Here is a 21,003-nt window from a genome sequence, read left to right as displayed (position 1 = left end):
GCTCAGGGGTTTAGTGCCGCCTTTGGCCCAGGTTGTGATCCTGGAGGCCCGGGATTGAGTCCCACATCGGGCTCCCTGCATGGAGCCTACGTCTCCCTTTGCCCATGTCTCTGCCTCTCTCGCTCTGTGTCTCTCATGAATAAACAAATAAAATCTTTAAAAAGAAAAAAAGGAAAGAAAAGGACACTTGCAGTATGAGAAGGAAAACAAGAAAGCAGAGCATTGTTTTGCTGGATGTCATCTGGGAACATGCACATCGGGCAGGGAAGTTTTTTGCCACTCTGCACAAGTCCGCAAATGACCATGAAAATGCTACAAGTATTGCTTTTGGACTTAAAAATAAATTTAGCAAGTCGGCAAACTTACAAATACAGAATCTATGAATAATGAGGATGAACTATATTTCAGCGTAAGTCCAGGAACAGTCAGAAAATGTTACATTTGGGAGGATAAGGGAAAGTTCTTGAAATTTTGTGGCCATCAAAAGGTTTGTTTTGTCAGTAAGCAAATTGGGCGAGTTCTGCATATTGAACACTGAACTAGGCAATGTGGGAGCCAGAGCAAAACAGATTTAGTTCTTTCTCATCTTAATTGACTGAAATGATTTAACATAAAGTTACAGTCAGTAAATAGAATATAACATAGTAAAAAATGTGTAGCTACGTGATGATGAAGAAATAGAGCTGAGGCAATCAGAAAAGTTGGATGTTAATTAGGAAAGTCTATGGAAAAGTATGGGTTTAAGCGAAGAGTTACAGTTTTTGTTTTGCTTTAAATCTGATATGATATCAAAAATGAATGTGATTGCTTGCAAGGAAGGGGCAATTAATGTGACCTTATACCTGGTATGTTTCTAATGCATCCAGCTGGTAGAGTAGCCAGACTAAGGTATGTGGTCTTAGACATAGCCAAGGGGTAGGTGAGGCAGAGAGGCCAGGTGGCATTGAGGAGCCCTCAACAGGAGGAATGGGCACAGTGTAGGCTGGTAGAGAAAACAAAACAAAACAAAACAAAACGATTCTGGTTCTCTTTTTTCCCTTATCTATAACAATAGGTAGAGAGACCAGATGTCCTGATTTGCCCAGGCCAGTCCTGTTGTGGATCAGTTAACACTATTAATGATTTTTAGTGTCTCTTTTCATCTTCAAAAGTGCCTGGGTTTGGACAATAAATTATGTGATCACTCTCAGAGGCCTAAAATGAACTGAAAGCCACATTTTGTTTAGCCTTTATAGAGACTAAAACATTAGTAAATGTCAATGCAAATAATAAAATCAAAAAATGAGAAAGAATTGGTGTTCAAAAGTCAAAACTAAAGTAAAAACCTTACTTGGATCAAATTCTTCTGTTACTGCCTCATGTGCATTTTGGAAACTTTTTGTAGTTTTATATTATTAAAAAAAAAAAACTTGATTAAGCACTGAAAACTTGGTTGTTTAGTTGGTTGATGAAGGTGGACATTTGCATGAGCTTTCTTTGGCTCTGTCTTCTCAGACTTAATCATTCTTAAACTCATCCTCAGGAGCTAAGTAAGAACACTGTGGTGCTCCATTCTATTTAAACACTCTGGCTTGCATCAGAAAGGACAAATAACCACCATTTGCTTCGATGTAGATGGAACTGGGGGGTATTATGCTGAGTGAAATAAGTCGGAGAAGGACAATCATCGTATGGTTTCACTCATACAGGGAATATAAGAAATAGTGAAAGATTATATGGGAAAGGAGGGAAAATGAGTGGGGGAAAATTGGAGAGGAAGACAAACCATGAGATTCCTAACTGGGAAACAGACAAAGGGTTGTGGAAGGGGAGGTGGATGGGGGGATGGGGTAACTGGGAGATGGGCATTCAGGAAGGCACTTGATGGGATGAGCACTGGGTGTTATACTGTATGTTGGCAAATTGAATTTTTTTTTAAGATTTTATTTATTCATGAGACACATACACACACAGAGAGAGAGAGAGAGAGAGAGGCAGAGACACAGGCAGAGGGAGAAGCAGGCTCCATGCAGGGAGCCCGACGTGGGACTCGATTCTGGGTCTCCAGGATCAGGCCCTGGACTGAAGGCGATGCTAAACCACTGAGCCACCTGGGCTGCCTGGCAAATTGAATTTAAATTAAAAATCTAAAAAAATAAAATAATAAAAATACAAATACCAAAAAAATGCTCTGGCTTGGTCATAGCATTTTTAAGTAGTGCAGAGCAGGGAAGGGCCTGCTTAAATGCAGCTCTCTTTCTAGGTCCTATTGACATCTTGGAACATTCATTGGTTAAAAAATCTAAAACAACATAAATAATAAGCCATGGGCAGATAAAAGTTACTAATATCTTTTGATTAATGCAAAATATAGGTAAAACAAGGGTTTCATATTTAGAGAATGTTGAGGGATCAAGCAGGAAAGTGCCTTGGTTTTCTATTATGCCCTTACATGTTTCCCCCTAACTTTTAAAAATACATAAACAAAAATATTTTATTCCCTGAGTATTCTGAGGTTATGCTTTCCAAAGGACTGTTTGAGGGCAGAGTGGTGCCAGGATTCCTGGGGAAAATAGGAAGAACATTAGAAAAAAAAAAAAAAAAACTATCAGAACTCAGTTCCAATGTGTTTCAACCCAAAAAGAATCTTCCCTTTTAGTACTAGGGATTCCAATTTCATAAAGGATTTTTAAAAATAAGTATTTGTAGATTATGGTTTTCTCCTGTGAATTTTACCAAAGTATAGCATTCTCTCTCTCTTTCTCTCCCTTTTTTTAAAAGATTTTATTTATTTGAGAGAGCGAGAACGGGAGAGAGAGCAAGCAGGGGGAGGAGCAGAAGGAGAGGGAGAAGTAGGCTGCACACTGAGCCAGGAGCCTGATGCGGGGCTGGATCCCAGGACCCTGGGATCATGACCTGAGCCAAAGGCAGATCCTTAACCCACTAAGCTCCCCAGGTGCCCAAAAGTATAGCATTCTTATAAAAAAGTGCCTAAGTGACTCAATGAATTTTCATGAAGTGAACACAGCCATGTAACCAGAACCCAGATCATGAAGCAAAACATGACCAGCACCCCAGGGCCCCTCATGGTTCCTTCCAATCATTAATCCTTCCTAAAAGTCACACTGATTCTGACTTCCAACATCATCGATTAGTTTGAATATGTTTGCTGAATTAAAAAAAAATGTTTCTAATTCATCTTATATTTTATCCCTATCCTTGGCACAGTATCTGGCACATAACATTTTATTTAATAATATTCATTGAATCAGTGAGAGAAAGCAGACAGACATCTGACTTTTATAAGACAGCTGACCGAGTTCACACATGGTTTATACACAGGGAGGAAAGTGGGATTAAATTGGAGAGAGAACTGGGATCTGGGGATGCTAACTTGAAAACAAATTGAAAACTCAAACTTAGAAGAGTACACTTCGGTTTTATCTTTTAACAAATGTAAATGACTCAAATAAATCTAAACCTCTCTAAAGTTTTTCTTGGGCCTTAACCAACTCTGTTCACATCATATCCACGGTAACTGATGAGGCCAACCTCCAGAGACCTTGTTTCTCTTTGTAATGGACCCATGTTAGAGAGGCCCTCCCGCCTGACCAACACAGCCAAGAAATGACTATTTTCAGGCCTTCTCCACCCCGCTCTGAGACCCGGTCAGTCAGGGAACAAAATAAGAGTCACCCTCTCACTGGGCCACAGCATGTGATCTCCAGCCAGAGTGCTTCTTCCTCTAATGAATGAGGTAATAAGGGGCCAAATGAGGTTTCAAACATATGTCACCTCAGAATTAGCTTTCCTTTTAAAAAGCTGGAATTAAGAACCCAACATTGCCAAATCCCTGCTTAGCCAGAAAGATCTGTCAACTGTAGAGATAACAAATAAGAGGAAAATCCACCTCAGGCTTTGAACTGCTGATCCTAAATGATACCCAGGGAAATACAAATAAATTATGTCCTCTGAAGGATAGATTCATTATGAATAATCAAGTAATCCCATTAGGTTGGAGTTTTAAATACTTCTTCAGGGTAATACAAAAATTGTAAGGGAGCAAATCTGAACAAGAAAAAAATTTTTTTAGAGGATGGTTTCCTTTAATTTCCTGCCTCCCCCTTGCTCAAAAATATGTTGTATTTTATCAGAGATGAGCAGAGTGAAAGCCCAAACTAGAGAAACACACAAATCTGTTTCATCCCCATTAAAACGAACAATGTTAAATCCAGAAGTAAATCTAATTTGCCTGGGAAGGGCAAGTGGTTATTTCTCCTTTTTACCTTTTCCAAGTTATGTTGATTGGAGGTCCTTAAACAAATATAATCTTTGCATAAACTGTTCCCTCTGTGTTGAATTTTCTCCATGTCTGCAGAACTTCACCTGTACAACCCTGGAGTCTTTACCTGTTCTCTGAAGCTCCCCTGGGTACCTCCAAGTCCTCTCACATGTTTGCAACATATATCTCATATGTTTCCAACATAAAGAAGGGATATGGGGCACCTGGGTGGCTCAGTGATTGAGCGTCTGGCTTTGGCTCAGGTCATGATCCCAGGTCTACGGATCTAGTCCCACATCAGGCTCCCCACAGGGAGCCTGCTTCTCCCTCTGCCTATGTCTCTGCCTCTCTCTGTATGTCTCTCATAAATAAATAAATAAATCTGAAAAAAAAAGAATTTAACAAATCAACAAAAAATTAATAAGAAAAAGACAATCCAACAGAAGAATGGACAAAAGATTAGAATCTGCACTTCACGAAAGAGGAAACTCAAATGGTCAATAAAAATATGCTCGACCTCATTAATATCATGGAGATGCAAATTAATACCTAATTAATATCTAAGATGGAGATTCCATTACTTACTACCAGTTTGACAAAAATTTTAAATTCTAACAATAAGCACTATTTGGGGGGGAGGATGGGGTAACTGGGTGACAGGCACTGAGGAGGGCACTTGATGGGATGAGCACTAGGTGTTATACTATATGTAGGCAAATTGAATTTAAATTAAAAAAATGTAATAAAAAAACCAAGCACTATTTATGGTGAATGCAGACAAACTCTCTTATACTGCTGTTGGGAGTGTATACTGGTACAACTGCTTTGGAAAAACAGTATAGATTGGAATGGATTTTCCAAAAACAGTTTGGAAAAACAGATCTGGTATGTGGAACAGTCCACACACCCTCAAACCCATCAATCACACCCCTAGATATAGAAATTAGACAAGATCTTATACATGCACACTGAGAAACATATTAAAATGTTCTAAGGATTATTGTTTCTAACAGAAACAGGACACAACTCAAGTGTTCATTAAAGTAAAATGAATAAATTGTGGTATATATACAATATGTTATGATAGAATACCATACAGCAATGAACATGGATGAATTGCTGATACACACATCAATGTGGATGAATTTCACAAACATTTTATTTTTTAAAGATTTTATTTATTTATTCATGAGCGACAGAGAGAGAGAGAGAGAGAGAGAGAGAGAGGCAGAAACACAGGCAGAGGGATAAGCAGGCTTCATGCAGGGAGCCCGACGTGGGACTTGATCTGGGGTCTCCAGGATCAGGCCCTGGGCTGAAGGTAGCGCTAAACCGCTGAGCCACCTGGGCTGCCCCTTTCACAAACATTTTAGCTGAAAGAAGCAAGTTAGAGAGGCTATTCCATTAAAGTATGATTTTAAAAATTTAAAGTTCAAAAAAATGCCAAAACTTAACCATGTTGTTTGGGGATACATACTATGTGATAAAATTATAAAGATAAGGAAGAGAGAAACAAAGCAGGATAATGGTTTCTTCCAGAGAGGGAGATCAGAAGGGCACATGAGAGCCTCTGGAGCAGCATTCTTGTTCCTGACAGCCATTTAGCTCTTGTAGGTATTTAGTTATTAAGTGGATGTTTGCTTCATTTCTCACATATATTGATAAAAATAAAATCTATAATATAATGTAAAATAGATATATACATTTCAGAATAAGGAGGAATCTTTTAAAAAGCATACCTAGCAAAATGGGGATCTGTATCCTTTAAATCATCCTGAAAAAAAGCTTTGGGTGCTTCTTTGAGACAGAAATGTTTAAGAATATCATGGTGCATTTGTCTATGTCTGGAAAACTCTGTAAGTCTGACTCCAGGATGCCTGGGTGGCTCAGTTGGTTAAGTATCTACCTTTGGCTCAGGTCATGATCCCAGGGTACTGGGATGGAGTCCTGCATCGGGCCCTCTGCTCAGTGGGGAGTCTGCTTCTCCCTCTCCCTCTGTGTTCACTTCCTTTCCCTCTGTGATCTCCCTCTCTCAAATAAATAAAATCTTAAAAAATAGCCCAACTCCATTCTTTACTAATATTGAGGCTCAAAACATATTCGACATACTTGTTAAAATATTTTTTGACTGTTTATTCAAAGAGTCAAAAATACACTATTCTGGGGAGGGCTTGGCTCTGAGAGCAGGACTTATCCTCATGATCTCTGGACTCCTGACCAACTGTGATGGCAAGATGTCATTAAATCACCTTATTCCATCTCTTATTGCTTTAGGATTTTTCTCTTCATTTTCTCTTTTCTATTATTTATTCAGTTTATTCCCAAATTTAGATTTTCCACTACCTTTTGTTATTTTTATCTTTTTAAAGAAGATTTTATTTGGCAGAGAAAGAGTTCATTAGCAGAAGGGAGGGGCACAGGGAGAGGGAGAAGCAGGTTCTCAGCTGAGCAGGAAGCCTGATGTGGGGCTCAATCTCAGGACTCTGGGATCATGACCTGAGCCAAAGGCAGAAGCTTAACCAACAGGGCCACCCAGGTGCCACTTCCACTACTTTTTAAAAAGGATTATTATATCTTTAAATTCCCTTTTTTAGGGTTGATTTAAAACTGTCATTGTGACAGGTGTGAGGTGATATCTCATCATGGTTTGGATTTGCATTTCTCTGATGATTAATGTTATTGAGCACCTTTTCACGTGCCTGTTGTGCATCTGTATGTTTTCTCTGGGAAAATGTCTATACAGAGCCTCTGTCCATTTTTTAATCAGGTTGCTTTTTGTTATTGAGCTGTAGGAATTTTTAAAAATATTTTTTCATTTAAATTCAATTAATGAACATATAATGTATTATTGGTTTCAGAGGTAGCAGTGATTCATCAATCTCATATGATACCTAGTGCTTATTACCTCATATGCCCTCCTTAATGTCCATCACCTAGCTTCCCCATCCCCCCACCTCCCCCTCCAGCAATCCTCAGTTTGTTTCCTATGATTAAGAGTCTCTTATGGTTTGTCTCCTCTCTGATTTCGTCTTATTTTTCCCTATCTTCCACTATGATTCTCTGTTTTGTTTCTTAAATTCCACATATGAGTGAGATAGTATAATCGTCTTTCTCTGATTGACTTACTTCACTTAGCATAATACCCTTTAGTTCCATCCATGTCATTGCAAATGGCAAGATTCCATTTTTTAATGGCTTAGTAGTCCATTGTGTGTGTGTGTGTGTGTGTGTGTGTGTGTGTGTATCACATCTTCTTTATTTATTCATCTATCTATGGACATCTGGGCTCTTTCCATAGTTTGGCTATTGTGGACATTGTTGCTCTAAACATCGGGGTGTAGGTTCCCTTTTAGATCACTACATTTGTATCTTTGGGGTAAATACCCAGTAGTGCAATGGCTGGGTTGTAGGGTAGCTCTATTTTCAACTCTTTGAGGAACTTCCAGAGTGGCTGCAGCAGCTTGTATTCCCACGTACAGTGTAAGAGGGTTCTTGCCTTTGTCCACATCCTTGCCAACATCTGTTGTTTCCTGATTGGTTAATTTTAGCCATTCTGACTGATGTGAGGTGGTATCTCATTGTGGTTTTTATTTCCCTGATGCTGAGTGATATTGAGCATCTTTACATGGGTCTGTTGGCTATCTGTATGTCTTCTACGGAAAAATATCTGTTCATGTCTTCTACCCATCTCTTGATTGGATTATTTGTTCTTTGGGTGTTGAGTTTGATAACTTCTTTATACATTTTGGATACTAGCCCTTCATCTGTCATTTGCAAACATCTTCTCCCATTCTGTCAGTTGTCTTTTGATTTTGTTGACTGTTTCCTTTGTTGTGCAAAAGCTTTTTATCTTGATGAGGTCCCAATAGTTGATTTTTGCTTTTGTTTCCCTGGCCTTTGGAGATGTGTCTAGCAAGAGGTTGCCACCTGTGTTCTCCTCTAGGATTTTGATAGATTCTGGTCTCACATTTAGCTCTTTCCTCCATTTTGAGTCTATTTTTGTGTATGGTGTAAGATGGTCGTTTCATTCTTCTGCATGTGGCTGTCCAATTTTCCCAACACCATTTGTGAAAGAGACTATCTTTTTTCCATTGGATATTCTTTCCTGCTTTGTTGAAGATTAGTGACCCTAGAGTTGAGGGTCTATTTCTGGGTTCTCAATTCTGTTGCATTGATCTACGTGTTTTTGTGCCAGTACCATACTTGTCTGGATGATCACAGCTTCGCAATACAGCTTGAAGTCCGGAACTGTGAAGCCCCTAGCTTTCGTGTTCGTTTTCAACATTCTTGTCTATTTGGGGTCTTTTGTGGTTCCATACAAATTTTAGGATTATTTGTTCCAGCTCTGTGAAAAAAGCTGGTGGTATTTTGATAGGGATTGCACTGAGTAGTATAGATTGCTCTGGGAAGCATAGATTTTAACAATATTTGTTCTTCCATGAGTATGCAACATTTTCTCATTTCTTTGTTGCTTCCTCAATTTCTTTCATGAGTGCTCTATAGTTTTCTGAGTACAGATCCTGCCTCTTTGGTTAGGTTTATTCCTAGGTATCTTATGGTTTAGAGTGCAATTACAAATGGGCCTGACTCCTTAATTTCTCTTTCTTCTGTTTCATTGTTAGTGTATCGAAATATAATTGATTTCTGGGCATAGATTTTATATCCTCCCACTTTGCTGAATTCTTGTAGTTCTAGCAATTTTGGGGTTGAATCTTTTGGGTTTTGGATCAACTATCATTTTATTATATTTAATTATACTGTGAGGAGTTTTAAGCAAGAAAGAATGCTGTTTTGTCAAGTGCTTTTTCTGCATCTATTGAGAGGATCAGATGGTTCTTGTCCTTTATTTCATTAATGTAGTGTATCACATTGATTGATTTGGGGATGTTGAACCACCCTTGCAGCCCAGGTATAAATCCCACTTGGTCATGGCGAATAATTCTTTTAATGTACCGTTGGATCCTATTGTCCACTGAACATTACTGAAAACCAGCTAGTACAACCTATTGTTTTCCAGCAAAAGGGAAGCAAAGACAGGAAGAAGCTCCAACTTGAATATCTTCATGATTCTGTGTAATCCTGAAGTGGCATCCTCTATTCAGTGGGTAGATAAAATCAAAGGCATCTTTCAGTTTGTATCAAAAAACAAAGGGGGCAGCCTGGGTGGCTCAGCGCTTTAGTGCTGCCTTCGGCTCAGGGTGTGATCCTGGAGACCAGGGATCGATGGAGTCCCACGTCAGGCTCCCTGCACGGAGCCTGCTTCTCCCTCTGCCTATGTCTCTGCCTCTCTCTCTCTCATGAATAAATAAAATCTTAACAACAACAACAAAAAAAAAAAAAAAAAAGGAAGGGGGGCACCTGGGTGGATCAGTCAGAAGAGCATGCCACTCTTGATCTTGAGGGTCATGAGTTTGAGCCACACACTGCGGGTAGAAATTACTTAAAAAACAAAAACAAAGAAAAACTTGCCCAACTTTGAGGGAAAAGAAAAGGCAACCAGAAGACCATGACTTACCAGAAGATGGCTAGAACACTGAGAAATCATGGAAGAACTGGGGAAATCACCAAAATCTGGAGAAAGCTAACTTACCAATTCAGTGAGGCCATTCTACAGACTCCATCTTACTTTTTAGAAGAGATCTCCTATTCACACTATATTTAACCTGAGGAAGGATATCTCAGTCTGAGTAACTGGAATGCAAATTATAATTGTACATATGCTGACTGCCATGAACTAAGACATGCAAATTGTTAAGTAATCTTACATTTCATGTTTTTCTGACATCAGAAATCCCTATAAATTTCAAGATTTTTCTCTTAAAGAAAATGCTGAAGAAGGAAACAACTTCATTATTTCTTTTATTAAATAGCATATGATCTACAACAAAAAGCATTGGCATTAATCTTTTAAATGTTCGGCAGAATTGTGGTAAATCCATTTGGGCCTTGGCTTTTGTGTTTTTATTACAGATTCAATCTTGACACTTGTTATAGGTCTATTCAGTTGTCTATTTGTTCTTGAGTCAGTTCCAATAGCTTGTGTCTTTCCAGGAATTTCATCTAAGTTATCTCATTTTTATCTTTTCAAAGAAACAACTTCTGGTTTCATTACTTTTTTCCCTTGTATTTCTAGTCTTTATTTCATTCTATTCACTTCCACCCTAACCTCTATTTCTTCCTGCTTACTTAGGTTTAGTTTTAAAGGTAAAAGATCAGGTTATTGAGATTTTTTCTTGGTCATTTACAGCTCTAAGTTACCCTCTAAGCACTGCTTTAGCTGCATCCCATAAATTGATATGTTGTATGTTTTCACTCATCTCAAAATATTTTGTGAAATTTTAAATTTCTTTTCTGATCCATTGGTTATCTAGTTCCTTAATCTCCATCTATTTGTGAGTTTCCCAGTTTTCCATTATCTATTTCAACTTTGATTGCCTTGTGATCAGAGAACATACTTTGTATTATTTGTCCTTTTAAATTTTTAAAGGTTTTATGTTTTAGTCTATGATCTATCATGAGAAATATTCCTTGTGTGCTTGAGAAGAATGTACATTGTTATTAGGTGCTATGTTCTATATGTCTATTAAGTCTAGTTGGTTTATAGTGTTCAAGTCTTCTATTGTGTTTGGTATAGCTGTTTTATCCCTAACTGAAAACAGGGCATACAGTCTCCATCTGTTATGGCTGAATTGTCTTTTCATCATTTCTGTCAGTTTGTGCTTCACGTATTTTGGTACTGTCATTAGATACATGTACATTTAGAATTGTTATATCTTCCTGATGGATTCACCCTTTTATTATTATACAATGTCCCTCTTTCAGGCACCTGAGTAGCTCAGTGGTTGAGCGTCTGCCTTTGGCTCAGGTCGTGATCCTGGGGCCCTGGGATCGAGTCTTGCATTGGGCTTCCTGCAGGGAGCCTGCTTCTCTCCCTGGCTTTGTCTCTGCCTCTGTCTCTCATGAATAAAATCTTAAAAAAAACAAACAATATGTGTCTCTCATTATCTCTAATAACATGCTTCTAAGTTGATTTTGTGTATTGATCTAACTCCAAATTTGCTGATTCCTATTTGCATGATGTATCCTTTTCCATCTTTTAAATGTTTTTAATGTACTGTGTCTTCTGTAAATAATATACATGTAAATGTTTTATTCAGCATGTTACTCATTGATAGCAATTATCTTTGGCCACAGGTCAGACACACTAGTTTGCAAAATAGCAGATATAAGTATTTGCTAAATTAATGAATTCATAAATTCTGCAATAAAAATTATTTTGTATTTCAAACTAAGGCCAATTTTTTTGTTTTATATTTTGAAGCATCTCAGTAATCATATTTATAAATGTCTTATGAAAATGGCACTCCATTCTAGACAACCATTCTAACCATCCATTATTATTTAGAATAATCTAAATTCTACTATATAAAACATTATGCAATTAGCACCTATTTCATACAAATGTAGCCAGAGCTCAATTTATTATTCTTTTTCAACAGATCTGATTGTTTTCTTTAGGATTCTTCTGACTTTTCATTATATCATTATAGTTGACAAAGGGATCCATGGTTGACTTGTCAGTTCTTCCAAGAAGTAATTCACTCTGCAAAACTACTGAAGAGGAGAAATATGTAAGAAGTCTAACAAATCAAAACCAACTTCTGGTTTATACAAGCATGGAAATAAATTTTTTCACTAAATTTGCTAACCACTTACCACTAAATATATCACAGAACTCATATCTACAAGATTTCCCTGGCTTTCTAGCACAGCCTGCTTCTCCCTCTCCCTGTGTAATGGTCTCACTCTAATTGGTTTTTGATCCTGCTATTTTCAAGCATAAAACTGAATTCCAATTATATTTAAGTACACCAATAAAAAATTAAAATCTTCCCAAATGGAATATCAAGTAAATAGTCAAGGTACATAATTCTTTATTCTAAAATAAAAATGTAGAAAAATGAAATGCAATTTTCTATTTTTTTCGAAAATTAAAAACAGAATTAAGGGACGCCTCGGTGGCTCAGCCATTGAGCGTCTGCCTTCAGCCCAGAGCATGATCCCGCGGTCCCAGGATCAAGTCCCGCATCGGCCTGCCTGCATGGAGCCTGCTTCTCCCTCTCCCTGTGTCTCCGCCTCTCTCTGTGTCTCTCATTAACAAATAAATTAAAAATAAAAACCTTAAAAAAAAACAATTAAGAAGAAGTGTGGGAGAAAACACAAGAGAAAGGTAAACATAAATGCTATTAGCAAAGATTTAAGTACAGTACTTTGCAGAGATATAATTACTAATATTTTCTATTCCACATTTGTTTATATTAAAGCATGGTTTAAAGAATCAGAATACTGGGAATCTATTTCATATTATTGGACTTTTTCTTGAATTTAGGCTTCCTAACATAATATTATGAATGTCTGTCTACACTATAAATTACTTATCACTGGGATAGGTGATTCTTTAACACCAATTTAATCACTCTCCAAAAGGGAATTAAGATATTTTCAGACACTTAGGTTATTGATGCATCTGTAAACGAAATAACTGCTTGCACAAAGCCAGATTTGGAGAAACGACCTTATGTTTAAGATACTTAGTATTTGTTTTTTAAAGATTTTATTTATTTATTCATGAGAGACAGAGAGAGAGAGAGAGAGAGAGGGGCAGAGACACAGGCAGAGGGAGAAACAGGCTCTATGCAGGGAGCCCGACGTGGGACTTGACCCTGGGTCTCCAGGATCACGCCCTGGGGTGAAGGCGGCGCTAAACCCATGAGGCACCCCGGCTGCCCGATAATTAGTATTTTAAGGCCAAATGTCCTACAATGAATTTTAATGTTGCTATCTCTCTATTCCTAAATTTAAACTTATATGTGTTAATGAAAAGTAGCAATCTCTTTTTGAGGTCAAAAGAAATACAAAGTGTTCAACAGGCATGCAAATAAAAATTAACATGTATAATTTCACAAATGTAATTACACAGTCATGAAGAGGAAGAGATGATTTCATGAAAATGTTTAGCTGACAGAACTGAAGACATTCTGACAGTATAAAAAGGATATAAATGCAAACATTTTACTAACAAGTATAATTAGAAAATTACATACTAAAAATATAACAATCTCACCCATTTCATAATGATTGTAAATAAGTCATATAGTAAAAAGTATAAACAATTTGAAAGATGGAACTCTTTTTTTTGGAACTCTTTTTTTAGCACTAACATTTAACTAGTAAGAAAGTGTCATTTAAAAGGAATCTATTCTTTCCTTTAGCTAGATTATTGCCAATTTATTTCCTTCTTCAACAAAAGTTAAATGACTTCCAGTTATAAAGATAAATCAATATTGTAATAGTTTTTACCAAGTAACTTTTAGAGAGCTTTCAATGTTAAAAAAGGAAAACACTTATGTATTTAATAGGGAAGAAACAATCCTTTTTATTAACCTCACTGTATATTCAGAAAGGATTAAAAACACACACATTTCCTGGGACACAAAACTGTACCAAAAGCATTTCCTTACAAAATAAGTTCACAAACCAATAGTCCTGGACTTACACAAAAACATATATATTGACATACATTAGCTTGAATTAACACAGAATTTTAACATTTTTGCAGCAACTTTCTAGCAGACTATTATTAATGTGGGAGTGTACGACTTCTGTAACCCTTTAAAAATAGTAATAAAAAATTACAAAATAATGAAAATGTAGAATTAAGGCTGAGACTATATCATCTAGTATTAATAAAGTCAAACAATACTTTAAAAAATTGCTGCTGCATATTTTATATATATATATATATATATATATACAGAATAAGTCTTTAGAAATTTAAAATGCTACTGCTGTCACAAATTCACTCATCAATTTTTCCTCCCTGTATCTCAACATTTGAATTTCCAGATACCTGTGCTTTTTCTATTTTTATTCTGAATTCTTCATTAAGAGTTTCCTCACATATTTACATTTAAATACTTAACCTCTAGAACTTTCCTTAAACACAACAGACAAAAAAGTTTTGTTAAATAAATTCACACAGAAGCAATAAAAAGGTTTGTTTTCAAGAAATAGTTCTAGCATATCCATGATAATCATACTGAAAAATAGTACATATGCTTTTCTTCAGGATTAATAAATGCCATGTGCCAGTTTTACAGTCACTGCAATGTTTGCACATTTTCCTCTGATACATTTGCAACCAAAGGGCATGATGACTGGAATAATTCCAGTAAATCCATACTGTCCCGTGAGATTCATAAAATTGAAGGGCTGTTTCCAGTCCCATTTGAATTAACATGGAAACTCATGCCCAGATAATCGTATTGTCCCCAGAAATACTCAGTCCGGTAAGTCACCCTCTCGGTCTTCTGAAACAGAGCTGCAGAAGGCAGAGCATTCTTCATGAGACCAATGGCCTCCTCTTCTCTGTAATTGTTCACACATCTGATTTGGTTATAATCCTGGTCAATGTGGAAAAAAAATAAATTTTATGTACCATAGTTTTCCTAAACTCCCTCAGCAGAACTAGATGGTTAAATACCAAATGGAACTATGTTCCATTAATTAGATAATTCTTGATTTAAACATATTTATTTATTTTAAAATTTTATTTACTTATTTGACAGAGAGAGAGTGAGCACAAGCAGAGGGAGTGGCAGGCAGTGGGAGAAGATGATGCAGGTTCCCCATGGAGCAGGGAACCTGATGCAGGACTTGATCCCAGAATCCTGGGATGACTTGAGCTGAAGGCAGATGTTTAACTCACTGAGCCACCCCAGACACCCTAGTATAAACATATTTAATTAAATCTTTGTATATAATTACTTCTGTCACATGTATGCCAAAGAGAGAGGGAGAGAGAGAGAGATCCTCAAAATAAAAGCAGCACTTAACACATAGAATAAAGGTTAAGCAATTCGTACCACAGTTCTTTGGAATGGTGTATCTTAAACCCCAAAAATGAAGTTTCATTTTTCTTTTCCCCTTTTCTTACATGAAATTACTACTTTAAAAGTAAACAAGAATTATAGTGATTACAGAAAGTCACAAAATAAGGACAAGTATTTAAAAACATCCATATAGATCCATATAGATCCATATAGATCCATCATATAGAGATGAACACGATGTGTGTATGTGTATAGTCAGATATATATTAATCATATATATAATTATATCTATATAATCTAATTATATATAGATAATACATATATATGTATACACATATATATATTCAGATAACAGTCAGATGTATCTAAATAATTTTCTAATGAAAGTTCCCTGATCTGCCATCTCCAAATAGAAGACACGTTTTTGATAAACAGCTAATTTTTACTCTATGAGTAGAAAATCAATTAGAAAACTAAAGCCTCTATTGAATCTACTGCAGAGAATCATCCACTGCTAAGCAAATTTTGTGGATTCCAAGATCCACATTTTTTCCCCCACATTTAACATCTTTGAACTCTACCTTTTAATGTCATGAGTTAATCTAAAGTTTTTTTTTAATGTTTCATGAAATGGTGATTTTTATAATATCCTCTTAGAGTTGATGAAACATGGTATACAATCTCAGTTTACACATAGTAGTATATGCCTATACAAATAAAAATAAAACATATAAATACAAAGTCATGCTGCTTGCTGTTTACTACTTAATATTTGTTCCCAATTGTAGGGATGAACTATATCAGCATTTTAACACTGTAAGATACTTTCATTTCTTGTGTGTGTGTGTGTGTGTCTGTGAGAGAGAGAGAGTGAGTGGAAGGTGAGGGAGAGAATCTTAAACAGGCTCCAGGTGTCAGAGCTTGACACGGGGCTCGATCTCACGACCCTGAGATCATGACCTAAGCTGAAATCAAGAGTAGAATGGTTAACCAACTAGGCCACCCAGGTACCCCAAGATACTTTTATTTCAAATGCTCGAGACTGTACAAGAATTATTAGTTCAAGATCTATGGAGAACTAGTAGAGATTAAGGATGAGGAAACTACTAATTAAATCTTAATTTAAATTTTAGGGGTGCCTGGGTGGTTGGTTCAGTCTGTTAAGCCCTACCTCTGGCTCACTGAGGAGTCTGCTTGAGATTCTCTCCCTCTGCCTTTCCCCTACTTGTGCTCTAAAGTAAATAAAAATAATTCTTAAAAACAAATTTTTTAATGGAGATTTAAACTGATTTTAAATCTCCCAAATATAAATAGTATGCAAAGGGGGAGAAAGCCATGAGATAGAATGTACCAAATTTTCAACCTAAAACTTTTCTTTTTAAATATTATTTGAGAGAGAGAGCACAAGTAGAGATCACAAGTAGAGGGAAGCACAAAGGGAGAGAATTCTTAAGCAGACTCCTCATTGTGTATAGAACCCAATGTGGGGTTTGATCCCATGACCCATAAGATCATGACCTGAGCAGAAACCAAGAATTAGCTGCTTAACCAACAGAGGCACTCAGGCACCCCCAACCTAAAACTTGTAACCCTGCCACCACAAAGCTAAACAAAAATGGTGAATTTTTTGTGTCTACTTCCTGTGTCAAAAGTTGTGTAGCCAATATGGTTCTGTTTTGCTCTCTGGAAACATTTACACTCCTCCCCTTTTCCTTGGTATTCTAAAACTGTATTATGAAATATATTTTGGCACATCTTTTGTCAGTCATTGTGCTGGGCTTTCAGTGGACCCTTTAATTTATCCCTGGGAAAATATCTTCCACGTATTTTTTACTTCTCCATTTTCTTCTTTCTAGGATTCTGAACAGAATTGGTTCCCTATGTTTCCTTCATATATTTTTTTTCTATTTTTCTGGGAAGTTTGACTTTAGTCTTCTGAAATTTTTATTTCAGCAATAGTATTTGTAATCTGTGATCTTATCCTGGCTGTCTCTAATAATACACTCTGAGTTTCGTTAATAGGACTCCTGAAAATCTAAGTAGGAATTAAAAATTTTAAGTTCAGTTGAATCAGCTTCCAGGGTTGGTTTTACTATTTATCTTGGATTTTCTCTCACATGTTGACTCTCTCATATGCATGTTTCTTGGCTGTATAATTACATTTAAGAAAAAGAATGCTTCTGGCCTGGATTTTTTCTCCTGTTAACAAAAATCGTAACTATTTTTCCATCAAGTTCCTCTGAGTGGAAACTTTAGGTGGGACAAGGCAGAGCAGAGTCCAAGAGCCAGCAGGCTCTGCTTTATAAGTGCATGGCTGGAGAGCCAACTATCAGGCTGCTAGCTCCCTAGGTGCCAGCATTAGATAAGTGTCTAAGGGTGCCACCAACTATACCTGAAGCCAATATCCCAAAATTTAATTAATTACTATTGTCTAACTTTGTGGTGGTATCTTTGATTCCTAGAAACAAGGAAATCAACGTTTGTTTTGAAAATCTGGCATATTCTAGGCTGTGGTTTCCTCTCCTTTTTCATTTTGCTCCCATTCACTCTATTGTGTTCCTGAGTTCCATCAGGCAGGCAGACCGTCTCCCACTGTCTCCAGACTATTTCCCCGTCCCTTCTCTTTTGGTATACTCTAGACTTGTTTCTTGTTATCCCCAGAAAACTTCAATCAAACGTGAAGGCAGGTGGCTCCTGGGTAGCTCATTCAGTTGAGTCCATCTCTTGGTTTCGGCTCAGGTCATGATCTTAGGGTTTTAAGATCAAGCCCCATGTCAAGCTCCATACTTGGTGTATAGTCTGCTTGGGATTCTCTTTCTTTCTCTCTCCTCCTCTGCCCCTCTCCTTGTGCACTCTCTCGAATAAATAAATACAATTAAAAAAAAATGTGAAGGCAGAGTGATGGCATTATCAGACACACAAGGACTCCCAAGTTTTTTTGTATACACTTTTCCTAAGAAAGTTATGAGAGAAACACAAGGAATCCAAGAAACAGTGGATTCAACCCAAGAGTAGCCAAAGAAGACCCATGAGATCTACATATATATATAGTTACTAGTCACTGTAGGAGGAGGAGGAAGAATATGTGGTCAAGGTAAACAGTGAAACGGGGCACCTGGGAGGCTCAGGTGGTTGATCAACTCTTGATTTTGGCTCAGGTCATGATCTCAGGGTGAGACTGAGCTCTATGTCAGGCTCTATGCTCAGCACAGTCTGCCTTGAGAGATTTTCTCTCTCCTTCTCTTCCCTCCTCTACCCCTTCTCCCACTCATGCTCACACTCTCTCAAATAAATTCTTTAGAAAAAAACAAAGGTAAATAGTGAAAGGAAAAAAAGGAAATTAGAAAGTGCAGAAAAATTAACATCCGAGAAACAGTCTAAATAGGAACTGAGTTAAAATTTAACATGTTTAAAAAAACTGATATACTATGGAAGACTCACTTGATCTTGATATTTGGAATCCTAATTGGTGGCCTAAAACTTTATCGAGAAGTCAATAAAATCCTAGCACACAACTCTGCCTAGTACTAAATATTTACATAGCCAAAATAATGTGTGCATTTTTATAGCTTTCTATCTTTGAAAAAAGCATAGAGGATTTGCTTGTGGTTATAGTACAGACTATAACTAAATAATATAATGACAGAAGGAAAGTTCTAAAACATTTCCAAACAATTCAGTCTGAAAGTCATTAAGTAGGCTAGGGATGATGGACATCCACACCAAGTGGTCAGGTGACCTGTGCTGTCTTAAAGCGGTAAGATGGATAGAGTATATAAAAAAGAGGGAGATGGGGATCCCTGGGTGGCTCAGCGGTTTAGCACCTGCCTTCAGGCCAAGGCGTTATCCTGGGGTCCTGGGATCAAGTCCCACGTCGGGCTCCCTGCATGGAGCCTGCTTCTCCATCTGCCTGTATCTCTGCCTCTCTCTCTCTGTCTCTCATGAATAGATAAATAAAATCTTAAAAAAAAAAAAAAGAGGGAGGCAACAGAATAACTAAAATTAAATAATTAAAACAAAGGTTGCTTCTGGGGAATGGATGGGTGAAGATGCGAGGATAGAAGATTTCATCAAAATGCAGAAGATAGAAGATTTCATCATCATAAGCTCTCTTTTGCACCTGTGCTCTCCAATTTGGTATCCATCAGCCACATGTGGCTCCAGAGCACTTGCCATGTAACTAGTGCTTAAAGATTTGCTGTCTTCTGAATTTCAAAGACTTTGTATGAAAAAATTATTTAAAGTATCTCAAGAATGTTTTACACTGTTTACATGTTGCAATGATAATGTTTTGTATACTGGGTTAAAAAAATCAATTATTAAAATAAATCTCAGTTTTTCTTTTTTCTTTTTTTTTGTTTCTTTTTCATCCGGCTTCTAGAAAACTTTAAATTACATATGTGGCTCATATTACAACACTAAATCTTATATACCATTCGATTTATTTACATGTATGACTTCAATGGAAATGATACTATCACTACTAACAACATAATGATAAAAAAAATCAACTCTAGCCCATACTACCTCTGAATTGCTACAAAATCTTAATTAGGATTCAAATTAGTGACATGTGTAGTGTATTGTAGTAACTGCAAGGTTTAGGGCTAATTCAATGCTGAGGCTATATAGGGCAGCTTCAAGAATATATACTTTAGTCTAGAACTGCTTGGTAGGTATTTCCTCCCTGATGTTACAAACCTGGATAGTCTTTAAAAATTATAGGAGGGGTGCCTGGCTGACTCAGTCAGAAGAGTATGTGATTCTTTATCTTGGGGTCATAAGTTCAAGCCCCATGTTAGGTATAGAGATTACTTAAGTAAATAAACAACAACAAAATAACCCTGCAAAAAATTATAGTAAATCTACATGAAAATAAAGGGATTAATATATTGAATTCCTATTTCAAGCTGCAATAGTTTTATATTTTGCCCAATCTTGTTTTGATATCCTATCATTTTTTACTCCCCCTGGCAGGCAGTTAGTATGTATGTATGTATGTATGTATGTATGTATGTATGTATTTATTTATTTATGACACAGAGAGAGGCAGAGACACAGGCAGAGGGAGAAGCAGGCTCCATGCAGGAAGCCTGATGTGGGACTTGATTCCGGGTCTCCAGGATCACACCCTGGGTGGAAGGCAGACACTCAACCACTGAGGCAACCAGGCGTCCCTGGCAGTATTCTAGAGTATACCCCAGACTTCATGTTATTTAACTGATACCTCAGTACACATTTCTAATAATATAGTTATTTTAATGTAAATATACAATGTTGTTATACACAACATTTCTTAATGTAGCTAATATCTAGGTGATACTAAAATTTCTTCAAGTTTTTTCAAAGTTGTCATTTTAAACATTCAAATGTGGATCCAGACAAGGACTTCACATTGCATTGGATTCTTATACCTTTCAATCACTTTTATTCTATAACAAATAGTTCATCCTTCCTTTCCTTCTTTTATGGAACCATTTTATTAATAAAACTGTCATTTGTCCTGTACAATGTCCCATTCTAGACATTCTGGATTTGGCTGATACTTCTTGGTGGTATCATTTAACTTGTTTCTAACTTCCTTTTTCCTCTATACTTGTAGTTAAATCAAACTGTTCTTAATTTGTAAGAGATTTAAGCTCTCATGTCTTACAGTATCTATTCTTTGCAATGCATTAACCTCCTTCCCAAGCACCTAGGAGGTTACCATTTACACACTATCTTGGGGAAAATAGTTTTCTGGATTGCTTACTTCTTCTGCAGAACCTCAGGAAACACTAATTAGAAGCTTCACTGGATTCAGGTTATTTCCTACTCAATCACATAATAGTAAATGTCCTACTTTTAGTG

General features: G+C 36.8%; 1 protein-coding gene across 11 annotated transcripts in view; it reads right to left on the bottom strand.

The window, feature by feature from the left end:
• Nucleotides 1-11,712: 11,712 nt before the first annotated feature.
• Nucleotides 11,713-21,003, bottom strand: part of SMCHD1 (structural maintenance of chromosomes flexible hinge domain containing 1) — a 146,596-nt gene continuing 137,305 nt past the window's right edge. For 2 of the 11 annotated variants that reach the window (XR_007411638.1, XR_003128655.3), the window contains 2 exons: nucleotides 14,620-14,724; nucleotides 11,713-11,875 (listed from right to left, as the gene is read on the bottom strand). Coding sequence is in view for 4 of the 11 variants with exons in the window: in XM_049111826.1 (XP_048967783.1) it covers nucleotides 18,984-19,113 (130 nt within the window). In the remaining 7 variants the exon portion in view is untranslated. Of the gene's footprint in view, nucleotides 11,876-13,672; nucleotides 14,725-15,229; nucleotides 19,114-21,003 lie in introns of those variants that run through there. The other 9 variants (XR_007411639.1, XR_003128656.3, XR_007411640.1 and 6 more) reach the window with 5 other exon arrangements.

The sequence above is a fragment of the Canis lupus genome, chromosome 7, assembly GCF_003254725.2.
Source record: "Canis lupus dingo isolate Sandy chromosome 7, ASM325472v2, whole genome shotgun sequence".
In the NCBI taxonomy this organism is placed as follows: Eukaryota; Metazoa; Chordata; class Mammalia; order Carnivora; family Canidae; genus Canis; species Canis lupus.
The sequence above is the reverse complement of the archived record's forward strand: the minus strand, read 5'-3'. Positions and strand labels throughout refer to the sequence as shown.